Source organism: Spodoptera frugiperda, chromosome 7 (assembly GCF_023101765.2).
Source record: "Spodoptera frugiperda isolate SF20-4 chromosome 7, AGI-APGP_CSIRO_Sfru_2.0, whole genome shotgun sequence".
Classification (NCBI taxonomy): Eukaryota; Metazoa; Arthropoda; class Insecta; order Lepidoptera; family Noctuidae; genus Spodoptera; species Spodoptera frugiperda.
Genome location: NC_064218.1, coordinates 10754485 through 10778564, shown reverse-complemented (window position 1 = coordinate 10778564; position 24080 = coordinate 10754485). Strand labels below are relative to the sequence as shown.

At 36.5% G+C, this 24080-nt stretch overlaps 2 protein-coding genes and 1 long non-coding RNA gene across 5 annotated transcripts; 2 read left to right on the top strand and 1 right to left on the bottom strand.

Annotated features, from left to right (window-relative positions):
* Positions 1–106: 106 nt before the first annotated feature.
* LOC118265993 (uncharacterized) lies at positions 107–20712 on the top strand. Of its 3 annotated transcripts, XM_050694791.1 has the most exons (4): positions 541–989; positions 13365–13713; positions 17607–17837; positions 20302–20712. In XM_050694791.1, exons 1-4 carry the CDS (start codon positions 583–585, stop codon positions 20485–20487), a joined length of 1173 nt encoding a protein of 390 aa, XP_050550748.1. In that variant the 5' UTR covers positions 541–582; the 3' UTR covers positions 20488–20712. The 3 variants fall into 3 exon arrangements, with proteins under 3 accessions (XP_035435211.2, XP_050550748.1, XP_035434694.2); XM_035579318.2 differs by lacking the exons at positions 13365–13713; positions 17607–17837; positions 20302–20712 and adding exons at positions 3606–3836; positions 4072–4648 and having other exon boundaries at positions 107–1335; XM_035578801.2 differs by lacking the exon at positions 541–989 and having other exon boundaries at positions 12450–13713.
* On the top strand, positions 4864–12152 carry LOC118265994 (uncharacterized). Its single transcript, XM_035579317.2, has 3 exons — positions 4864–5789; positions 6861–7091; positions 11188–12152. The coding sequence occupies exons 1-3, from the start codon at positions 5037–5039 to the stop codon at positions 11374–11376; spliced, it is 1173 nt and encodes a 390-aa protein (XP_035435210.2). The 5' UTR covers positions 4864–5036; the 3' UTR covers positions 11377–12152.
* Positions 14354–17599, bottom strand: LOC126910867 (uncharacterized). The gene is made up of 3 exons (XR_007705453.1): positions 16840–17599; positions 15542–16767; positions 14354–14760 (listed from the first exon to the last, which is right to left on the bottom strand). It is a non-coding gene; the product is annotated as an uncharacterized LOC126910867 (long non-coding RNA).
* Positions 20713–24080: the final 3368 nt, after the last annotated feature.

Here is a 24080-nt window from a genome sequence, read left to right as displayed (position 1 = left end):
TGTCATGCACAGTGCGTTTTAGTATTATTTTTTAATATTTTTTGTATTATTTTATGCTTTAAGAAAACATCCGTTACAGTTGAAAACTATAATTTAATAAAAAACTGTGTTTTTTTAATTTAAGTATTTTGTTTGTTGAAACTGTCTACTTACTTATCTTATGAGAATCTCACACATCACATCGCATACTCGAGCTGCGCATCTTTCTTTCACAGCAGCGCATCTTGATAGGACATCTTACTCGCACCGCTACATAACTTAGTATCAGTAGAAACGTCACAAAATTTCAAAGCTTGGCTATTACATCTTCAACGCATAGCTACATAGTACATCCCTGATGGAAAAGCACTCTAATACGAGTATGTAAAACAACAGATTACACAAACATATTTACTAACCATAAATATTGTCCACACACGACAGTACACTGAATTGAGCTGACAGGCGAACACACGTGCAACCATGTATTAAATAACGCTATTGTCACGCTTTTACTTGTACGAGTTTTTTAACAATAATATTCATACGTAAATGAGTTCAAAATATTAACTATTTTTGGATAAACTTGTATAACCTTTAAAAATGCAAAGAATTAAACAATCTACCAAAGACTTAATTCACAAAATAGCTAAAGAACAGATGTTTGTCGACTACCATTTAGACATCAAGGAAATATCGAGTGGAGGAGCAAACTACACATCCAAGTTGTTTGCAGTCAGCATCACGGAGGGTTCTAATACACTGCGGCTGTTCTGCAAGGTGGCAGCTATGGGTGAGAAGATGCGAACTCAAGTATCAAAAATATACGAAACAGAACATTTCTTCTACACAAAACTTGGAAAAATATACCGAAACATCGAAGACCAGTGTGGAATACCGGACGGACTTAAGTTAAATGTGAGCAAGTACTACGGAAGCATTACTGAGCTGAACGAAGAAGCGATGGTGCTGCAGGACCTGGTGGCGGCCGGGTACGAGGCATACGACAGGTTCAAGTCGATAGACTGGCCGTACGCGCAGGCGGCGACGCGGGAACTGGCCAAGTTGCACGCATGTGCCTGGGCATACGGTAAACAGGACCCGGAAGGGTTTGACGAAGTTATGAAAATGTTGACAACCGATGTTGACGTAGACGACACTGACATGAACACGTATATTATCAAAATTATAGAAAAAGCTATAAAAACTGTTCGAGATGAACACAGAAGTAAATTACAGAAATATTTCGAAACTTTCGACGTGGACACATATACAGCAGTTCAGAAAAGGAGCCGACGCCTGGTGCTGAACCACGGAGACTTCAGACCCAGTAACTTGATGCACAGGACTCTAGACGTAAGTTATTGTTTTGTTAGGAAGAGTAAATGAACAAGAACAAGGTTTACCTTAATCATTTGTAACATTAGAAAATACCGAAAAACTGAAATATATAACTAAATTAATATTCATTTATAAAAACAAAACATGTTATTATGGTCATAGAGCAACGCGGGCCTCCTCCGTACGAGGTCCGGAGGTCCGCGTTGCTCTATGATTATGGTCGATCTTTTGTGTCAGTAGAAATACAGGGTGTCCCTGAAATCGACGTCAAACAGGCACCAGATGATCAGCAAGGTTCCAACTGTTATCAGAAAAATATAAAAATAATTCTAAGTCCTACAGTTTTTAAATTACAGTGACTTATGTGTTATCCACGAAAAAGTACACCCTGTGCCAGTCTTTTGACTCTTGTTGCTACAAATCTTTATTTTTTCGTCTGCAGTCTTCCTTACATTATCCTGAATAGTGCTTCAGTAATATAGAATCATAAATTCTTAGCCAACTGCTTTAGATTGGAAAACATTGTCAGTTTTAGAGGAACCAAATACTCTGAATAAAATGTTCCCCTTACTTTAAGTGACTGTACTGAATAAATTATGTATGGCACTGGTAGTGGCAAATTTCACCAAAGTTGGCGCATTTAATAAGGATTATAAAATGGTATAGCACTTTGCACATTATTTCTTAAATTCGACACAAAAAAAGATTTTTCAACGAAACTCCGTTTCGATGAATTTATTTGAACTTACTAAAATTTCTTCTAGTGTGCTCAAATCATACCTCGTATGCACTAGACAACACTTTGCACGCGATTTGATATCATCAATTTGAAAATCAGCGAGGTTCTCTTGTCAAACAACATTGTCTGTCTACCCATGATTTCGCTTGCAGCATACGTCAGCAATATTATCGGTAGAAGAACTGATGTTGTGTATCATGTTTCACTAAATAATATTGAATGATTGCAATATGATGTTCATAGTGCATTAAACACGTTAACAAATGTGTAGTAAAATCAAAAGGAACGGACGCGGCAGATTCATGTACACAGCATATCGATGCGGTAGTGGTATGGTGTACATGAGCCCTTACGCAAAATTACTCGTCATATCCCCATCACAAAAAAAAGGACTGGGTGGATCCTCCGAATAAGTTATGTGTTCATGCATTGTGATCAAATGCGGTATGAAGCATCAAATGTTCTTTAGTTTGACGAGAAAGATTTATTTGCACCGTTACAAGAAATTGCAGGTAAAACAAAAATAATTTAAAAGTTAAATAATCAACACGCTGCAAAAAAAACCAGTGCTCAGCTAAAATGCCGTAGCCCGAGTACGATGGCTCGAGATGCACAACACCAGTTCGTCTAGCGATAATTTGCCGACTAATCATGGGTAGACAGACAATGTTGTTTGACAAGAGAACCTCGCTGATTTTCAAATTGATGATATCAAATCGCGTGCAAAGTGTTGTCTAGTGCATACGAGGTATGATTTGAGCACACTAGAAGAAATTTTAGTAAGTTCAAATAAATTCATCGAAACGGAGTTTCGTTGAAAAATCTTTTTTTGTGTCGAATTTAAGAAATAATGTGCAAAGTGCTATACCATTTTATAATCCTTATTAAATGCGCCAACTTTGGTGAAATTTGCCACTACCAGTGCCATACATAATTTATTCAGTACAGTCACTTAAAGTAAGGGGAATATTTTATTCAGAGTATTTGGTTCCTCTAAAACTGACAATGTTTTCCAATCTAAAGCAGTTGGCTAAGAATTTATGATTCCATATTACTGAAGCACTATTCAGGATAATGTAAGGAAGACTGCAGACGAAAAAATAAAGATTTGTAGCAACAAGAGTCAAAAGACTGGCACAGGGTGTACTTTTTCGTGGATAAAACATAAGTCACTGTAATTTAAAAACTGTAGGACTTAGAATTATTTTTATATTTTTCTGATAACAGTTGGAACCTTGCTGATCATCTGGTGCCTGTTGGACGTCGACTTCAGGGACACCCTGTATAAAGCGGTTTCAAATTCATTCGGTATAATTCACGTATTATGTTACAATATCACAAATTGTGCTTCGACAGCATTAAGGCGATGTGTGAGTCCACCTGTGACATTGTGTAATTATAGTGCAGGACTAAGGTTATTCAACTCGGTAATCTGAGCTAAAATTATAATAGAATTATATTTAAAAGGCACCACTTCTGTGTGTAGTTTTAACGACGTTCAATCTTACATTACATACTATTCTAAAAATTCGTTTTATAATTCCAGGACGGTTCAGTGGATATTAAAATCGTAGACCTTCAGACCCTGCAGTGCGGCAGCCCTGCCAATGATCTATTATTCTTCATCTTCACTGGCTCCGATGAGAAGTTCCGCGCGCAGTACTTCGACAAACTCCTGGACCACTACTATACAGAACTCAGCGCTGCCATGAAGAGGCTGCAGCTCAACCCTAACGAGATCTTCTCTAGAGAAGACTTCGACTTCGAAATCAAAGAGGTACGTCAGATCATCTATTCGAGTACAATCTTTCAACTATAAAGAAGTTTTAACTTTCCATAAGCTGGTTGCGATTTTATTCATCATGGAGACAACCAGAGGTTTACAATTAAATATAAAATTTTAAATTAAATGTGGCACCTATTCATCCTGAAGTTGTCTGTGGCGTTTTATTCATGAATGGATTTTTGGTGCTAGAACAAACCCAATATAGCGAGATATATTACTTTTTCAGAAACTACCCTACGCTTTGTCCCGGGCGGTGTTCACCCTGCCGATCGTGACAGTAGAGGTTGAGGACGCCCCCCAAGTCGATGAGTCTTTTGATATCTCCAAGTTCAACGTGGAGAAGACCAGCGACCTGTACGCGGAGAGACTGAACGGAGTCGTCAACGACTACGTCAAGTGGGCGATTCTTACATAAATCTGTACACATGGACAAAATTGCCATGTGTCATAGGGGCAAACATAGAAGTATTATAAGTTTAACATGTCTATTTATTTATACATACGAATGAAATGATTTTAGTCTCGAGGCAACTTTCAGCTGACACAGCAGTATCATTAGGGATTAGGAATCCACCTCGCTTACGTTGATTGTGATTACTCACACTGATTACTCGTCTTTCCCAAAATTGTGTACTTAGCCTTGAATACTTATCATAAGGTTAATTTTAAAACATAACAACAAGCTTGATGTTTATGAGCACGTGTTGTTAGTGTATTGAAATTAATTAACGTAATATTATCAATATTTTTTCTATTTAAAATAAACTGTACAAAGTTTGTTACGAATAAAAACTTGTAATATATCTCAGTCTATTATCTCAGGACTTGTTTGTTTCCATATTCATATACTATCATACCAACCTGTGGATGTAAGTGATGCCTACAAAAGAGTCTGAAAGTTTTCTTCGCCCTTGAAGTAATAACAAATCTGATATTTAAAATATCTAAAGAAAAAGGCTTACTCAGCAGTCGCAAGACTTTAAAACCGTCACAAAGATAACACAAACATATATGTACCAATCGGTACTAATCGGTACAGAGTAGTACGCTAAGCCGTGCCGACCGGCAAGCACACGAATTGATACAGTTTTTTTTTTCGCACGTATTTAATAAAAGTCAATTACTTTTCGTCACACACTTAATGCAAAAAGTTCACTTATTTTTTTCTAATTTTAATAACACTAAATAAAGATGGAAAAGATTGCTAAATCCTTCAAAGACTTGCTAGATGACATTGCAAAAGAACAGAAGTTTGTTGACTACAATGTGGACATCAAGGAAATATCAAGCGGAGGAGCAAACTATACGTCCAAGTTGTTCTCAGTGAGCATCACGGAGGGAACCAGGACACTGCGACTGTTCTGCAAGGTGGCAGCCATCGGAGAGCAGATGCGAATGCAGCTTGCAAAAATATACGAGACGGAACATTTCTTCTACACAAAACTCGGGAAAATATACCGAAGCATAGAGGATCAGTGTGGAATACCACATAAACTGAAGCTGAACGTCAGCAAATACTACGGAAGTATCACGAAACTAAACGAAGAAGTCATGGTGCTGGAGGACCTGGTGGCGGCCGGGTACGAGGCATACGACAGGTTCAAGTCGATAGACTGGCCGTACGCACATGCAGCAGTCCGGGAGCTGGCCAAGTTCCACGCTTGCTCCTGGGCATATGCTAAACAGGATCCCGAAGAGTTTGACGAAGTTATGAAAAAAGTAATGTTCGATGTCGAATTTAATAACGAGAACATGCAGGCTTTCATGACCAGCATGGTAAACAAGGCAATCGACACAGTGCACGATGAGAACAAAAGTAAACTGCAGAAATACTTCGACAATTTTGACGTAGAATTGTATACAGACATTTTTAAAAGGAGCCGGCGACTGGTGCTGGGCCACGGGGACTTTAGACCAAGTAACTTGATGCACAAGAACCTTGATGTAAGTTGTTTTCTACTAATACATGTTAGATGAAAAAAATAACAATTTCTTTGCTAAGAATCAACGACTGAACCAACGCTAGACGCTGACGCTAGTAGCGTTCCCTTCTTCTTCTCACTTATTTACCTCAGACGTCACTCCAATATTTTAGACAAATATTATTTGATATCGAAAAATTCTTTCATTTATTTTCAATCACTACGCTTATCTAAACAATACCTTATAGTTTATCTTTTACCTCATTTGCAGCATTTAAGGAATGCAAAAACATGTAAAACGTTTAAAATACGAAAGCTGTACAGTAATTAGATACAAATTAATATCATTCATTATGATAATACAATATTGATACAGTCATGTTGAATTGATAGCTCATGGAATACAAAAGTCTTATAATGGAGAAGGAAGCCAGCGCTGAACGTAGAAAGCAAGGCTCTCAGAAGTAAATGCAAGATAGCCATATCCAGTCGTAAACAATGATAAGTTGTGATAAAACGTAACAGTATAAAATGTGATAAATGACATTTTAGGTCATCTAGGTGCAAAGTCCAATACGACACTGAATTGGTTGTATTTAAAGAGTTAGCGATGTAGAACTCTCGTATAGGAACAAGATTTTTAGGCTTATAGTAATATGAACTGTAGCTCTGATACGTGAGTACATTCTCCTATCGTAATGAGTGAGTAATAGATTGAGTATATCTGTGAATTACTCACGTAATAAATAATGAGATTAGGTACTAGATTGCTAATATTAAGATTTGGTATTTACCTAATTTTGCTTAATAATAGTGATTAAGCAACTCATTCGGCTACATTGTAGATATTTATAGGTAATATCTAGAGAAGTAGTAACATGATACGTGATTACTAATACCCACTAATGACGCCGATTGTGTTATCAGTTTCACACAGATATTATCTTAATCAGAATCAAAAAGTCCCAGACAACGCTATTAGCCAACACCTAATCCCTTGGTTTCGGAAATAACCCTATAGTTTTGCAAGTAGGGATTCAGTGAACATCTTTGTTCAGCATTTCTTGATTATGATGTAAATGTATCGTTCCAGGATGGATCAGTGGTCATCAAAGTCGTGGACCTCCAAACTCTGCAGGGCGGCAGTCCAGTCACCGACCTGATCTACTTCATCTTCACCGGCTCCGATGAGAAGTTCCGTGCACGGTACTTTGACAAACTCCTGGACCACTACTATTCAGAGCTCAGTGCTGCCATGAAGAGGCTGCACCTCAACCCTGAGAAGACCTTCTCCCAGGAAGACTTCGACCATGAAATGAAAGAGGTACGTCAGACTCGACTACAACTTAGTCTGCTCTTGCTTACATATTCAGATGTTTTAATTTTAAGTCCTGAGATTAAACAGGTAGGCGAATTAAAATCATACCTGAATACAGTTCGATCATCAAAATATTATATCTACTTCAAGGCCACTCGCTGCGTACATTCTGATTAGAATTGTTGTGATTATGTAAATAGTTACGCCATATTTATCTGATAATAATAAAACCCCTTGTTATGTACCAGTCAATAAAGGTATACAGACACAATATCGCCGGGGTCATTAGCACAATGACTAATATAAGTATATTAGCACTTTATCGGGGAGATACAAGGTTAAAAGACGGACGTATTCTATTCCCAAACGCATGTATAAGTCTTAATTCTTAATACTTAAGTTGCGGCGAAATACTACAGCCGGAGTCCGTAGTGCTCGGTTCACGTATCGTACCGCATAGCTCGTAAGTCGTAGTTCATAGCTCATAATTCGTAGCTCATGGGTCTGTAATTCGTAGCTTATAGTTTGTAGTTCGTAGTTCGTAGCTTAAGAGTTTGTATTTCGTAGCTCGTACTTCGTGGCTCGTAGTTCGTATAGTTCACAGATTGTAGCTCGTAACTCATAGTTCGTAGCTCGTAGCTCGTAGCTTGTAGTTCGTAGCTCGTAGTTCGTAGCTCATAGTTCGTAGCTCGTAGTTCGTAGCTCGTAGTTCGTAGCTCGTAGTTCGTAGTACGTAGCTCGTAGTTCGCAGTTTGTAGCTCGTAGCTCGTAACTCATAACGTTTAGCAGCGACATCCCACTATTAATCCTACCCACTATTAATCGCAAACCGTAACGTCATTAAAGGACACATAGTTCATTAAAATTTAAGAGCAGTTGAAGAAAATGAGCATGAATAAAATAAAAAAGAATACATAACGATGTTTTATTTTTTTATTTTATTACAACAATTTCTAAATAAATGCTACTGAACCTACATAATCATAATCTACCTATGAGTATATTTATCGCAAAAGATAGCAATCATTCTAAATTTAGATATAAATGAAGTCATACTACACCGCCGTCATTAATGACATTATCAGAAAAAACTGATAGATTTAATATTATTATTTAAAATATTGATTATAATAAATTATTTATTTTGCGGCTGAATAAACTTGTATTCAGTGACTAATGTAACATGATTCATTGAAAACTTTCAATGAAAACAAAATTAAATTAAGCTATTCTATCGTTCTGAATGGCATCCTGAAAACATAACTTAAACTTGATCAAAGCATTACTGCTCTGGCTGAATAGCCAGACTGACTCTGGCTTAATTATTCTGAGAGAATAGTGCGGGGTGAAACCACGTGTCATAACGTCGCATTCACTTATCGGGTATGCGTAGGTACATCAATTAGAATTTCTAAAACGTCTTATAAAACATATTTTACGCTTAACAGTGGTGCCATCTATTGGCAACCTAATACTAGCAATACATGATAGTTTAGCCAATTTATGCCAAGATAATACTGCATAGTGTATAGGTCAAAGTTAAAGCACACAAAATGTCACAAAGTCAAAGCTTTTATTTTAATTACACCTTAAATTGACACTTTTATAATGTCTTTTAAATCCAATATCCAAGTACACAGCATAGTTACAGCCGGACAAACGTGTTATCGATATACGAAAGTAATATGTGACAGTCTGTACTCGAGACTCAATAGCATCGTTGTTATACAGATTAAGATAATATTCATTATTTTATCTTTATTATTATGTACATAGGTATCTAGTTACTCTGCACAATGCACATCATATGCCATAACATGCAACATATACAGGGTGTCCCTGAACTAGACGTCCAAGTGGCACCAGATGTTCGGCAAGATTCCAACTGTAATTAGAAAAATATAAAAATCTAATTCCTACAGTTTTTATATTACAGTGACTTATGTGTTATATCATGTACGAAAAAGTACAACCTGTGCCAGTCTTTTTACTCTTGTTGCTACAAATCTTTATTTTTTCGTCTGCAGTCTTCTTTACGTTATCCTGAATACTGCTTCAGTAATATGGAACCATAAATTCTGAGCCAATTGCTTTAGATTGGAAAATATTGTTCGTTTTAGAGGAACCAAATACTCTGAATAAAATTTTCACCTTACTTTAAGTGACTGTACTGAATAAATTATGTATGGGGCTAGTAGTGGCAAATTTCACCAAAGTTGGCGCATTTAATAAGGATTATAAAATGGTATAGCACTTAGCAAATTATTTCTTAAATTCGACACAAAAAAAGATTTTTCAACGAAACTCCGTTTCGATGAATTTATTTGAACTTACTAATATTTCTTCTAGTGTACTCAAATCATACGTTACAACCTCGTATGCACTAGACAACACATTGCACGCGATTTGTTATCATCATTTTGAAAATCAGCGAGGATCTCTTGTCAAACAACATTGTCTGTCTACTCATGATTTCGCTTGCAGCTTTCGTCGGCAATATTACTAGACTTACTAGAGGAACTGATGGTGTGTATCATGTTTCACTAAATAATATTGAATGATTGCAATATGATGTTCATAGTGCATCAAACACATTATCAAATGTGTAGTAAAATCAAAAGGAACGGACGCGGCAGATTCATGTATACAGCATATCGACGCGGTAGTGGTATGGTGTACATGAGCCCTTACGCACAATTACTCGTCATCCCCAACAAAAAAAAAAAAAAGAAATGGGTGAATCCTCCGATTAAGTTACGTGTTCATGCCTTGTGATCAAATGCGGGATGAAGCATCAAATATTCTTTAGTTTGTCGAGAAAGAGTTATTTGCGCCGTTACAAGGAATTGCAGGTAAAGCAAAAAATAATTTAAAAAATAAATAATCAACACGCCGCAAAAAAGCCAGTGCTCAGCTAAAATGCCGAAGCCCGAGTACGATGGCTCGAGATGCACAACACCAGTTCGTCTAGCGATAATATTGCCGACGAATGCTGCAAGCGAAATCACGGGTAAACAGACAATATTGTTTGACAAGAGATCCTCGCTGATTTTCAACATGATGATAACAAATAGCGTACAAAGTGCTGTCTAGTGCATACGAGGTTATAACGTATGATTTGAGTACACTAGAAGAATTTTTAGTAAGTTCAAATAAATTCATCGAAACGGAGTTTCGTTGAAAAATCTTTTTTTGTGTCGAATTTAAGAAATAATTTGCTAAGTGCTATACCATTTTATAATCCTTATTAAATGCGCCAACTTTGGTGAAATTTGCCACTACTAGCGCCATACATAATTTATTCAGTACAGTCACTTAAAGTAAGGTGAAAATTTTATTCAGAGTATTTGGTTCCTCTAAAACTGACAATGTTTTCCAATCTAAAGCAGTTGGCTAAGAATTTATGGTTCCATATTACTGGAGCACTATTCAGGATAATGTAAGGAAGACTGCAGACGAAAAAATAAAGATTTGTAGCAACAAGAGTCAAAAGACTGGCACAGGGTGGACTTTTTCGTGAATAACACATACGTCGCTGTAATTTAAAAACTATAGGACTTAGATCTTTTTTATATTTTTCTAATAACAGTTGGAACCTTGCCGATCAGCTGGTGCCTTTTGGACGTCGACTTCAGGGACACCCTGTATGTATATTTCATCAGAATAATATCATCACAATAAGAGACATAATTATGTATAACTACTTTGTTTATTTATCTGTCTATCTGTTTGTTCACACCCTTCAGGTGTTCACATTTGTTGATAATGCCGTTTTGGTCGATGTTTCATGACTTGCGGTTTTTCAAAATGAATTTTCTATCCATGATATTATTTATAGTCATCTACTTAACAGGTTATTTAGCATTTGCTTTTTGAATAAAATCGTTACTAAGGAAAAGTTTAAGTAATCATTAAATGTCTCTGAGTACGGCAGTTAGTCATTTATCATTCAGCATCCGTCTACTTTGAGTATGGCAGTTAGTCCAGCATCGGTCATATAGTAGTGATAGTATATCCTTGTGCCAATATTTTGCGTCGTCGACTGAAGTCGATTACTTTCTTTCCCAGTTTGTAACTTACAGTGTTATATGTTGTGTTACAGAAGCTGCCGGTCGGCCTGATGCTCGCCGCGTTCACCCTGCCGGTCGTGACAGTAGAGGTGGAGAACGCCCCCCAGGTGGACGAGTCCCTCGACATCTCCAAGTTTAACTTAGAGAAGACCAGCGACCTGTACGCGGAGAGACTGAACGGAGTCGTCAACGACTACGTCAAGTGGGGGATTCTTACATAATTGATGATAACTCCATTATCACATTCAAAGTCAAAGTCAAAGTCAAAATCAAAATCATTTATTTCAAATAGACCAGGAAAGCACTTTTGAACGTCAAAGCAAATATAATAATATTAATAACGTCTGTCTGTCGGTCGGTCAGTCCTCTAGTAAAGCTATTTGCTCGTTCCAAAGTGTAGATTCCTATGGAGAAGAACGAGCAAGAAACTCCATGCTGTAGGGATCGAAGTTTTCAATAATTATGTAAATTGATTTTTAAAAGATGTTTCCAAATAGATAACTTCACTAAACCATAGTCGTATGTATAGTTAATATTGAAATGTGTAAACTCTTTACTGTGTTTATATAAAATACTTAATAACAATGTGATTGTATTAAATTTGTAATATTTAACATTTTCTGTTTAACTTAGAATAAGAATAAGAATAAGAATAAATTTATTAACGAACTTCACAATCATCATGGTCTTATACTATATCATAATAATATGTTTAATTTTGGTGTTGTCATCGAGTGTGTCGGTAGCCCCCAAACTAGGATAATCCTGTATCTTGGGGACTTGAGTTGAGACATATTGAGTACATTATTGAGTAGGACTATTGAGTGAATCTAAATTACAGCGAAATTGATCAATATTAAAATTAAATTATACAGAATAACGTGTTATTGTTAAATTGAATGTTTTCTGTTACCTGCAATGTAATATTAATGATTTATAATTAGTTTTAGGAAATTAACTGTACAGGGTTTCTTATAAATAAAACTAAATTATGTTACATTTTGCTTTTTATTACCTCACGATTTTTTTTTCATATTAATATAATATCAATACAATCCTTTACACATCCCCGAACAAAGAAGAACATGATATGAAACATTGTACTATGATAAGTTGCCAGCATTCGAATGAAGCAGTCATGTTAGCTAAGGAGAAGGCGTAGCGCGTGAGGGAACGAACCTCCTCACGCCCCAGCCGTCGCGAGACACACTACGGGCGTCGAGGATCGCGCGAAGATCTCCGGCTTCGGCCGTAAGTGCGGGTCTGCGGGCGGCGATCAAGGGTGGCTCGCCCGACCAGAACCAGACCCGTGCTTACGGTTCGTCGCGTAATACGTACATATTACATACATAACGTCCATAAACATTATAGTACAAATTATAACAAGAGGTCACATCCAATCATGGACAGAAATACAGCATCGCGCTGCAGCCCAGAGTACATACAGATAGGTGCTTGTTTCACAGAAACACTCTGAAAGTATATCGATACAAAACATACAAATATATTCGTTGCAAATACAAAAGCTGTGAATAACGTGATATAATAATATCAGCAGTGCATAGGATTTGTAAGTCACACCTGAGGCTACTTAACGAACAATGCAGTCATCACATGTGAAATGTAGATAAGAAAAACATATTATGTATTTATTGATCAACAATCTCCACACAGACCAGTACACTGACCTGTGCCGACCGCGAGCACACGTTGCCAATTAAATAGAACACTTTTCTCACCAAGTTAGCATAAAGTGACGGTCTCCATTTTTATGTTTTTGAATAATACCTACATTCAAAAAAATGGAACACGTTACGCAATCTTTTACGGACTTGCTTCACAAAATAGCAAAAGAACAGAAGTTTTTAGACTACAATTTGGACATCAAGGAAATATCGAGTGGAGGAGCAAACTATACGTCCAAGTTGTTCTCGGTGTCCATCAGTGAGGGCTCCAGCACACTGCGGCTGTTCTGCAAGGTGGCAGCTATGGGTGAGAAGATGCGAAGCCAGCTATCTAGAATATACGACACTGAACATTTCTTCTATACAAAACTTGGAAAAATATACAAAAATATCGAAGACCAATGTGGAATACCGGACGAACTTAAGTTAAATGTGAGCAAGTACTACGGAAGCATTACTGAGCTGAACGAAGAAGCGATGGTGCTGCAGGACCTGGTGGCGGCCGGGTACGAGGCATACGACAGGTTCAAGTCGATAGACTGGCCGTACGCGCAGGCGGCGACCCGGGAACTGGCCAAGCTGCACGCATGTGCCTGGGCATACGGTAAACAGGACCCGGAAGGGTTTGGTAATGTAACGAAAAATTTAGTGTTTGATGTCAAAATGGAAGAATCTGAAACAGTAAATTATGGAACCAAAATGATAGAAAAGGCTTTTCATACATTGAATATCGAAGAATACAAAGTTAAACTGGTTAAATTCTTCGAAGCCTTCGAACAGAACTCGTATGAAGAATTTCAAAAATCGAGCCGGCGGCAGACGCTTAGCCACGGCGACTACAAACCCAGCAATTTAATGCACAAGATACTTGACGTAAGTTATTTCTTTTCTTTATTAGCATCATCATCATCATCATCTTAAATGCTGTACAAGTATCTAACTATTTATCAGTTACATATAGTTCCATCATAAGTTCTTCATAATATCGAAGACCAGTGTGGAATACCGGACGGACTTAAGTTAAATGTGAGCAAGTACTACGGAAGCATTACTGAGCTGAACGAAGAAGCGATGGTGCTGCAGGACCTCACGGCAGCGGCCTGGGAAACGGTCTTCGCTTACACTAAACACAAAATCCAAGAGGATTTATTTATAGAAATAATACGATAACGTAGTGGCACCAATGATCGACAGTTTTAGAAGGTGGTGTGTTTGTTTCTAAGATTACGAGTATTTTATTATGTTTTAAAATAAAAGTGACGTTGTATACGATAAAATATGTCCTTGACATATGAATAGGCTATATTTTCATTTTTAAATATGATGTGGACTAGTATTAAAACCAAAAATAATAAATATTAATAAAATCCCCAATATTCGACACTAGAACTCCAATAATCGACACCCAGTTATCGACAATTACCAGTTATCGTCACTCAGTTATCGACTATTACCCGCAATGAGACAGTAGACTGATTTGATACATTAGTTAGACCGTAATCAAAAGGAACAATTCAGTAAGTATTAATTTATTTGTCTTTTATGTTTAGGTACTCATACATTGTTTTTATAAAATTTGTCAAGTCTAATAACACTGACTACAAACTTTAAAAATCTTCACCAAAATAAGCTTTAATCTTGAATACTGTTTTATTTTGATAAAACTATACACTCTGATAAGATTAAATAAGTACAAATTAGGGAAATCAACAATAGTTACATATTTATTAAAATTAATTAATTTTATTTAGTACTTGGCCCCATACTACAACCAATGGAAGTTCTTCGTGTTATTTTGTCATGAAGAGTAATTCTTGGTACTCCGAAACGTTGCGCAGCACTTGCTATCTTTTCTCCATTCTTAACAGCTTCAACTGCTTTTTCAATCTGGTCGAGAGTGTAGTTTTTTCTCGGAGCCATCTGTAAGAATCAATTACCTATTACTGGTAACTTAAATATCTACCAATTCGGCAAAGAAAAGATGACCGTCGGTCACCGTCTTCTCTTGTCAAATGTAACAAATAATTAATGGAATTGCAATGTGTCGAAATGGATAAGTATTTACCTAGTATTCATGACCTTTGACTTAAATTCAATATAAGTACTTAAGTCATAAAAAATTAAGCAATTATTTTAAATTCAAATCCAAAAATAATTTATTTCACAGTTAAACAAATTTTATTATTTTAACAGAAAGAATTATTATCAGTGTAATATAAATATATATAATAAATAATAAATAATAATATATATAATAATATAATATAAATATAAATTACCTACTAAATTTAGTTTATAAAATGTATGTTCATTATTAAATGTAGTTTTTTTCTTGGAGACATCTGTATGAACCAATTATCGACACATTTCAATCCCATTAATCGACATCGTGTCGAATACTGGTAACTCTACTTTGATCAACCTAATTTAAATATCTAACAATTCTGCAAAGAAAAGAGAACCATATTCCGTGGTTACACAAAAATAATTTTAATAAAATTATTATCGACACTCGTCGATGATTGGAGCAAGTCAATTTCTGAGGACCAGTAATCGACACCGGCAATTTAGGTTAAAAAAATAACCTCCTAACTTTTTTTATAACATAAATCGATCTTATCATTCCCATAATACGGCTTAAAAACCATCAAATTAATATAAGTTTCAATATATGAAAATAATGAACATATTTTGTACTTACGTTCTTACAGAATCCGCTTAGAAATGCCGTTATTTTATGAGGAACACTAGCCGAACTAAGTTCTCACACGGCCATTTGTAAAAAAAAAGGCGGATTTCTTTCAAATGTCACTGGATGAGAGCAGGAAGCGTATTGTCTGAGCCACAGTATAGCTATATTAAAAAATCGTATTATAACTCTTATTTTCTCTAATTAGAGAAAAAAATTGTCGATCATTGGAGCTTGTCGATCATTGGTGCCACTACGTTATGTCGATATGATTCCAAGGTGGAAGACTCTGATATGAAAATTTACATGGTGAACGTGTTGAACAAAGCTTCAGCACTTCAACATGAAAACCAAACAAAACAACATAATTTATCATGCAAGCACTGGCTCTGAAACTGGCCGAGTTGCACGCGTGCTCCTGGCCAATCACTAAACGGGAGTCAAAAAAGAATTAACTATAATACATTCAGATAAAAACAAAGAAATGTTCAAGAAATATTTCGAAAGCTTCTACGTGGTGTGACCACGTAGTTTCTACGTACAGCATCGTCTAAAGATATCTCACTGAACCGTCGTACAGTTATGTAGATGAAGCATGCTACTTACATACTAACCTTCAACATGTGCAAACATTGACCCTTGAGTAATCCTCAAATTACATTGTAAGCTCTTGTACTATAATTAAAATATCCAATTTCCTTAATCAATCTTTAGAAAAACGAATTGTTGCACTTCAAATAATCATAGAACTTTGCGTAACAAAAATCTTTTCCCAACGTGGGGTAGTTGCAAGAAAAAGCATATCTCTCTCAATCCGCCCCTAAGGGCACTAACCCAATTCTCAATGAATTAACAGGAAATTAACAACCGTTGAAAAAAAACTACGTACTTTCGTACCTATCTACGACTAACTATCTGCTCACATAATACAGAATATCCATTGAGATAAACCTAGTTGAACTAAATGCATATCAGTACAGTAATCTATGTAATGCTATTTAAATCTGATTCACTAAACAGAGATCAACAACTGTTTATAAAATCAAATCTACGGAATGTCTACATTCGAAGCAGAACTGACATAATCAGTTGCAGTACGAACTTACGGACGTCTCATTAAATAGCTTCACGGCCTAACTTCTGTAATATCTTCAGGAGAGAAGCACGTGGCTAAGACGTTGATGTGACAGGTCGTAGACTGCTTGCAGAGTTGTTAAACCAACAGCAACCACCCCATCCTGCAAGGTTTTAAAGAGGTTAAGGATCGTGACAAAATGTATGAAATTAAAGAGAATATAAATATGACTTACCTTGTACTTCCGGCTATACTAAGCATCACATCCTTGAGCTGATGGCCCTGGGACCGCGTATATCACCGCGTTATATGAAAATGGTCAAACATTTTCTTTCAACAAATTTTGTCTCCTAACAGGTCTAGGGACGGCACCCATGCCTTATGCCTGTACATTGTGTTAGGTTCCATAACACCAGCGGTTCGCAGAAGCTGTATCTTTAATTAAGATAGAAACAGTGTAGTCTGCACCGATGCTTACTTAATACGTTCATTAAGATCGGTTGATGTACCCTTTACTTTTGATTTACTCCAATCTTTTTGTCTACCTTCAAAAATATAACTTTTACTGCGGGGTTTACGAATCCAGCTATAATCGATGTCAGGTCAACACGTCATTAATAAAAGTTTTTTGCAATATTTGCTCTATTGATATTATATACCCGTACTGTGTAATATTCATAGAAATAAAAAATTATATCCATTTTTTATTCAGACTGGCCACTAGTGTGACATTGTATAATAATTAACGTTTAGTTTCCACTTGTACAAATGTTTCTGTTATGTTGCGTTTCCTCTTGGTACTTTTTAATTCAAAACTGATTTAAATACTTTTATTTTGGCATTATTTATTTTTTTCTTTTTATCGAACACTACGACATAACACTACGCCTTGCATTGCCCGAAAGAATGAGCAGAGGCTTCATTGCGGAATATACTACAAGCCGAAACCAACACATTATTTCTACTTCAAGTAAAGTAATATTTAATTGTGTGCATTCACAGGATGGTTCAGTGGACATTAAGGTGGTAGACCTGCAGACCATGCACGCGGGCAGTCCAGTCAGTGACTTGATCTACTTCATCATCGCGGGCACTGACGAGAAGTTCCGCGCGCAATACTTCGACAAGCTGCTGGACCACTACTATACAGAACTCAGCGCTGCCATGAAGAGGCTGCAGCTCAACCCTGACGAGATCTTCTCCAGAGAAGACTTCGATAGCGAATTGAAGAAGGTATGTAGTAGCAGTATACACTATATACACTACAGAGTAGTAGGGCAAGTGACCCGGTTGTGGCCATCGACCCCTTTGTGGCCATTTGGGCCTTCAAATATTTATAACTAACGCATGGACAAATAAATTACTCTGTGATGAACAGTATTTAAAATATTGAATATTAGAGACACTGAAACCGTTGGCAGCTTTGATGAGTCAAACTTCACTTCGATGTAACAAGTCATTAGGCCAAAACTGGTGTACATAGACACCCCACTTCTTCCCCTTTATTTTATCGTGACTTTTTTTCCTTGGCTTTACATATCAACAAATAGGGCAAGTGACCCGGTTGTGGCCATCGACCCCTTTGTGGCCATTTGGGCCTTCAAATATTTATAACTAAGGCATGGACAAATAAATTACTCTGTGATGTACAGTATTTAAAATATTGAATATTGGAGACACTGATACCGTTGGCAGCTTTGATGTGTCAAACTTCACTTCGATGCAACAAGTCATTCTTTTTAGTTGAGGGTGAAATTGTTAAGTTCTTAACAAAAAGGCTAAGGCGAGCGGATGAGGATTTGGTTTTTATTTTTTAAATCTTTGCTTATTGTTTGGATGTTTATGTTAATACTACATGAAGAATATATTGTCAAAGTGAAATTAAAGTTATTTTGTCGCCATATGTTTCTGAAGTGAGGTTTTTAGAAGGTGGCCACTAATGGAGACAAAATTATGAATTTCTCCATCTTTGGCCACATGGCTGGCCAAAACTAGTGTACATAGACACCCCACTTCTTCCCCTTTATTTTATCGTGGCTTTTTTTCCTTGGCTTTACATATCAACAAATACATATTTTTCATTTTCAGAGATGCAATAAATTGCCTTCACACAAAGGGGAGGTCAGTTTACTTTGCAGCTTTTTGTAAAATATCCAATGAAAAATGGCACGAATCTGGCCAAAAATGGCACAAACTCCCTTTTTTTTCTTTTATATACAGTTATTTTTCTATTGGACGTTCTTTAAAAAAAGGGTTTTCTTAGGCAACGTTAATACATGTTAAATGGTTTTTTACAAGAAATATGTTCGTGATAACAAAATCTATAAGTTAAGAAAGCCTAAAGGCGACAAAATTCTTAAAGTGGCCAAAACCGGGTCACTTACGATAAATGTAGCAAGAGGCATATGCTACGTCGTAGCTCGCATGCTGCGTAGCTACCTCCACACGGCTGTGCGTAGCATGCGTAGCTCGTAGACATTCATTAATGTCTTCCGCAACATGACTTTTTTTTACTATTCCAAATTTTTACATCCATCATAATGATAAACCTAATATGTTAGGTAGGGACTAAACAAATAATGAATATTTCACAAAAACAACTTACAACGAGTAGGTACTTCATCACTAAAGTATATGATAATTATATGGATTAATATTATAATAGCAGGATCGGAATGTAGCCCAGGTAACGCCAGTCACTACGTGAGCATGTACTGATAAGAATTGTTTTGTATCATCAATTGATCTGATAATAAATAGATCGAGTTTATGTGTCTACCACTCGTGAAGTATGTGGAACAGACACAATACCGCCGGGATGATCCATCATTATCTCATTACCAATACAAACGTATGTGTATGTAAACTTACCTTAATAGATAGGTACTTAGTAGGCCCACTTAAGTGACTAGTGTCTACTGAAAAATGATGTACGCACTCAGCTAAATAAACTTTCACAATAAGAGATTTCCTAATAGCAGTATGTGTCCATATCCAAGCCGGTATATCAGCCATATTTTAAGCCTAAAGCCAAACCCAAGCGGGTAGCGGGTTTGCCCTTTGGGTTTGGCCTTTGGCCTTAGGCATAATGAGACTTGTACCAGTCAACACTTGAGTAACATTACTATAGAGCGTGCACATCACCACCATTTACTCGGTTATACTTCTTTTTAATTTACCACTTAAGAGTTTTAAAATACATACATAATTGTGGATATTAATCACTTGTCAATCAAGTCAATGGAAGAAGAAGTCAATGGGCCACTTATAAGTACAGTATAAAAATGTGCAATACAATGTAGGTAGTGTACCTATTCCGATTTGCAAGATATTGGCATATTACATCAGCCTGATTTAAATAGATAGAACCTAATCATGCATAGATACTTAGGTGATCGAACTGTTAATCTACTGGTAAGGACACTCGTAGATAAGTGTGCAACTTGCCTGATAATGCCGGTATTGTCAATTCATCATGACATTCGCATTATAATAACCGTGGAATAAGAGTGGAAACCCTTGCTAGAATCAATTTCTAAAAGGATATATTATATAACCTGGCTGTCTGGTAGTGCAATCTTAAATACTTTTGCTTATTGGCATGCCAAACTCCAAGTACCTACCGACCTATCGTAGAAATAAAATATATTAGTAAGATTGAGAATCTCATTGAGAAATACAAAATTATTTATTACAGAAGCTGCCATATGGCCTCCTTCTGGCTATCGTCGTCCTGCCAGTGTTTACCGTGGAGATGGAGGATGCCCCGCAGGTGGGCAACCTAGATGTCACCAAGTTCAACGTGGAGAAGACCAGCGACCTGTACGCGGAGAGACTGAACGGAGTCGTCAACGACTACGTCAAGTGGGGGATTCTCAAATAATTCCAACACATGGACAAAACGCGATTTTGGTCAACTCTGTGCGAGTATATATTTTGTTATTATTCAGTAAATATAATGATTATAACTTAGAATATGTTATTGTTGAATGAAACGGTTTCTGTTAGCTATGTCAGTTCTCAGTGCAATATAAATTATATTACTTTAAGTTTCACCAAATGAGCTGTAGAGCTGAGGGTCTCTTGCAAATAAAACTAGTTTTTGTAATATTTTCCTTTTTATTATCTCAGGAATTGTTTGTTTTCATATTAATATAATATCATAGTTTGATACAGTGAATACATGTCAGCGGGTAATGACGAATGCACGACCTGATACCGAACCAACTGCCTCTCAAACATACAACTCATTTCATAACAAATATACAATAATAATTCAGGATCACCTCGTGGTCCGCCTGCAACAGCTGCGCGCCAAGTATTTTAAAATAATTACTGGTCGCGGCCATTGAAGACGGCCACAGTGACTGTAAACATTAGAATAACTCCCGTTGCAGCCAGTGTACAAACAAACATAATCGTCGCAACAAAACACAGCCAAATAATACGTATACGAGACAGCATCAGCTCGTGTGTTAGTGCATCTACCGTCTACTTCACAATAACAGCGCAACCTCAGCGCAGAGTACTGACACTGCATCGATTGCTCGTACACGCTATATTATTACAAACGTACACAACTTTTACTTTATATATAAACATTTATCTCATTATAATCAATATAAGTTACCTATATTATAGAATTTTCTATTCTTGCAATTCTCTAGAACAAAGTGCATAAACAATTATAATATTTATTCATAAGCTTATTGTTGAACAGTAGTAAACAAGTTTTGAGTACAAAACAAAAACGTAGTTTAGTACAAAATGCAGTCGTTTTAGAATAGCGCCAACCAAAGTGAAGACGCACCGAGTATCTAGAGGTACACGCGATATGTGGCTCGACCGGTATAACAACGGCCGCCAGAGGGCGCTCAAACTGTCCGTCAGCTAATGGGGACTCTAACTTGACGTTCCGTTCCACTTCTAATGTATACATCGCAACAAGCTAAGGGCCTTTGCACTACATGCTCGTCAAAGCAATCGGAGACTACACTACTGAGTGATCGCTTTGACCCGCCATGTGCGAGGCAAAGGCCTAAATATTCAATACAGTATAAATACGTCGCTAAATCACAAGAATTTGCAGCCCAGAGTACATACAGATAGGTGCTTGTTTCACAGAAACACTCTGAAAGTATATCGATACAAAGTGTCCCTTCGTCCAGCATACTCACCATGGAATCCTGATATTTCATGAATGTCAAAAAACTGTTCTGAAATAGTGCTAAATAGTGCCCAAAGGAAAAAAATAGTGCTCTTGTACTTGCGAAGTTATAGCCATAGTTCGATGAGTATGCTGGACGAAGGTTTCGCCCAGCATACTCACCTCCGTCCGGAGAATCTGTATACGCTTCAAACATAATTCATACTTCAAAAAATAGTTCCCAAATAGTGTCAAACGGTGCCCAAAAAGAAAAAACAGTGCTCGAATAACTTCGGAGTTATAGGCTTCGTTCAGTGAGTATGCTGGGCGTAGGTTCTACGCCCAGCATACTCACCTCAGTGCGCGAATATCGAACGAGCTATAGGTATAATTTACGTCTCAAAAAATTGTGCTTGAAATAGTGCCCAATATCAGTCCAATTTTTGCTTGACTTTTGACCTAGAAAACCATTAAATTTGATTGTAAACTTCTACATACATTACATTGAGTACAGTCGAATACAATATTATTAACTTTCTTTCTAACAATTTTTGTCTTGTGTAAATTATTAATTGTCTATGTAAGGGAGTATTTACTTTAGAATCGCAATATTATTAATTACACATTATTTTAATAATACTTTATAATAATATGATTAAGCCTTCGCGCGTCGCATGGGACCCCGGTAGCTAGGAACAATGATTTTATATATTTTGTCTAGATCACGGCGCTTGAAGGATTAAGATATCAAATGAAGTAAATCATGCATGAAAAATAAAGTTGCTGTTATTAATGCTTACATTACAACTGACAAAATTATTCAAAATAATCATTTTCCGGATCAAGGACGGTACCACAACGTTTACGGAATTAACCTGTATTCCTCATGTGATAAAGTTATTTGTTATATTTTAGAAAGTTTTACCAATATTTGGCTAAACATTTTTTTATATGTATATTACTTATATACAATATTAAAACTACATTTTTTTCTATTTACATTGATTATATTATGAATGTTAACAAAAGCTGTGAACTAGTTAACTAGAATTCTGATTACTTTGGCCCTTTAAATAGTAATAAATAACGTAAGTAATTAAAAATGTTTTTTATTGCTAAACCTTTCATTGATGAAACTATTGGAAAGAGTTTTAAAAATTTGTATAACTATGTCACAGTACTAGTTTTGACTGGTTATAAGTTTTGCCTGCAACATATATACAAAAAGAAACTGTATAATTTCCTTTTTACAATTTTTCAAGATATTAATTTTATTGGCTGCAAATGACTGTTTTTATTCAGACAAACACACAATGCAATGAAGTAATAGACTTCATTTACGCTTAAAGTTTCATTCATTTATTATTATTTATAAAATATATAATAATGCATTTAATCGAAAGTTTTTGACATGTGAGAAAATACCATAATTATTTCCAATAACATGAAGTCTACAATTAGAAAGTTTAATATTTTTGTCCAAAAACATGTGTCGACGACTGTACCCCATTTTACGTTAGTATGTAGAAGTTTACATTAAAATTTAATGGTTTTCTAAGTCAAAAGTCAAGCAAAAATTGGACTGATATTGGGCACTATTTCAAGCACAATTTTTTGAGACGTAAATTATACCTATAGCTCGTTCGATATTCGCGCACTGAGGTGAGTATGCTGGGCGTAGAACCTACGCCCAGCATACTCACTGAACGAAGCCTATAACTCCGAAGTTATTCGAGCACTGTTTTTTCTTTTTGGGCACCGTTTGGCACTATTTGGGAACTATTTTTTGAAGTATGAATTATGTTTGAAGCGTATACAGATTCTCCGGACGGAGGTGAGTATGCTGGGCGAAACCTTCGTCCAGCATACTCATCGAACTATGGCTATAACTTCGCAAGTACAAGAGCACTATTTTTTTCCTTTGGGCACTATTTAGCACTATTTCAGAACAGTTTTTTGACATTCATGAAATATCAGGATTCCATGGTGAGTATGCTGGACGAAGGGACACGATACAAAACATACAAATATATTCGTTGCACATACAAAAGCTGTGAATAACGTGGTAATGATATATCGACAGCGCGCGGACCATGCGCGAGTTCGGTCGGGGAGTAGGTCCACTACGCGGGAACACGTGACCAGGGTCCTACCTCAACAACTTACTGTCCCCGGCTACTCTACAAGCTAAGGCGCGCGGTCCCGGATAATACTGAGCGGTTACACCAATGAGCACTCCTTCTTATAGTAATCAGAACTGCTATCAGATCTACACAATGGCGATGGCATACCTCCAACTAAACTGCAGGCAACCAACTGAACAACGGACA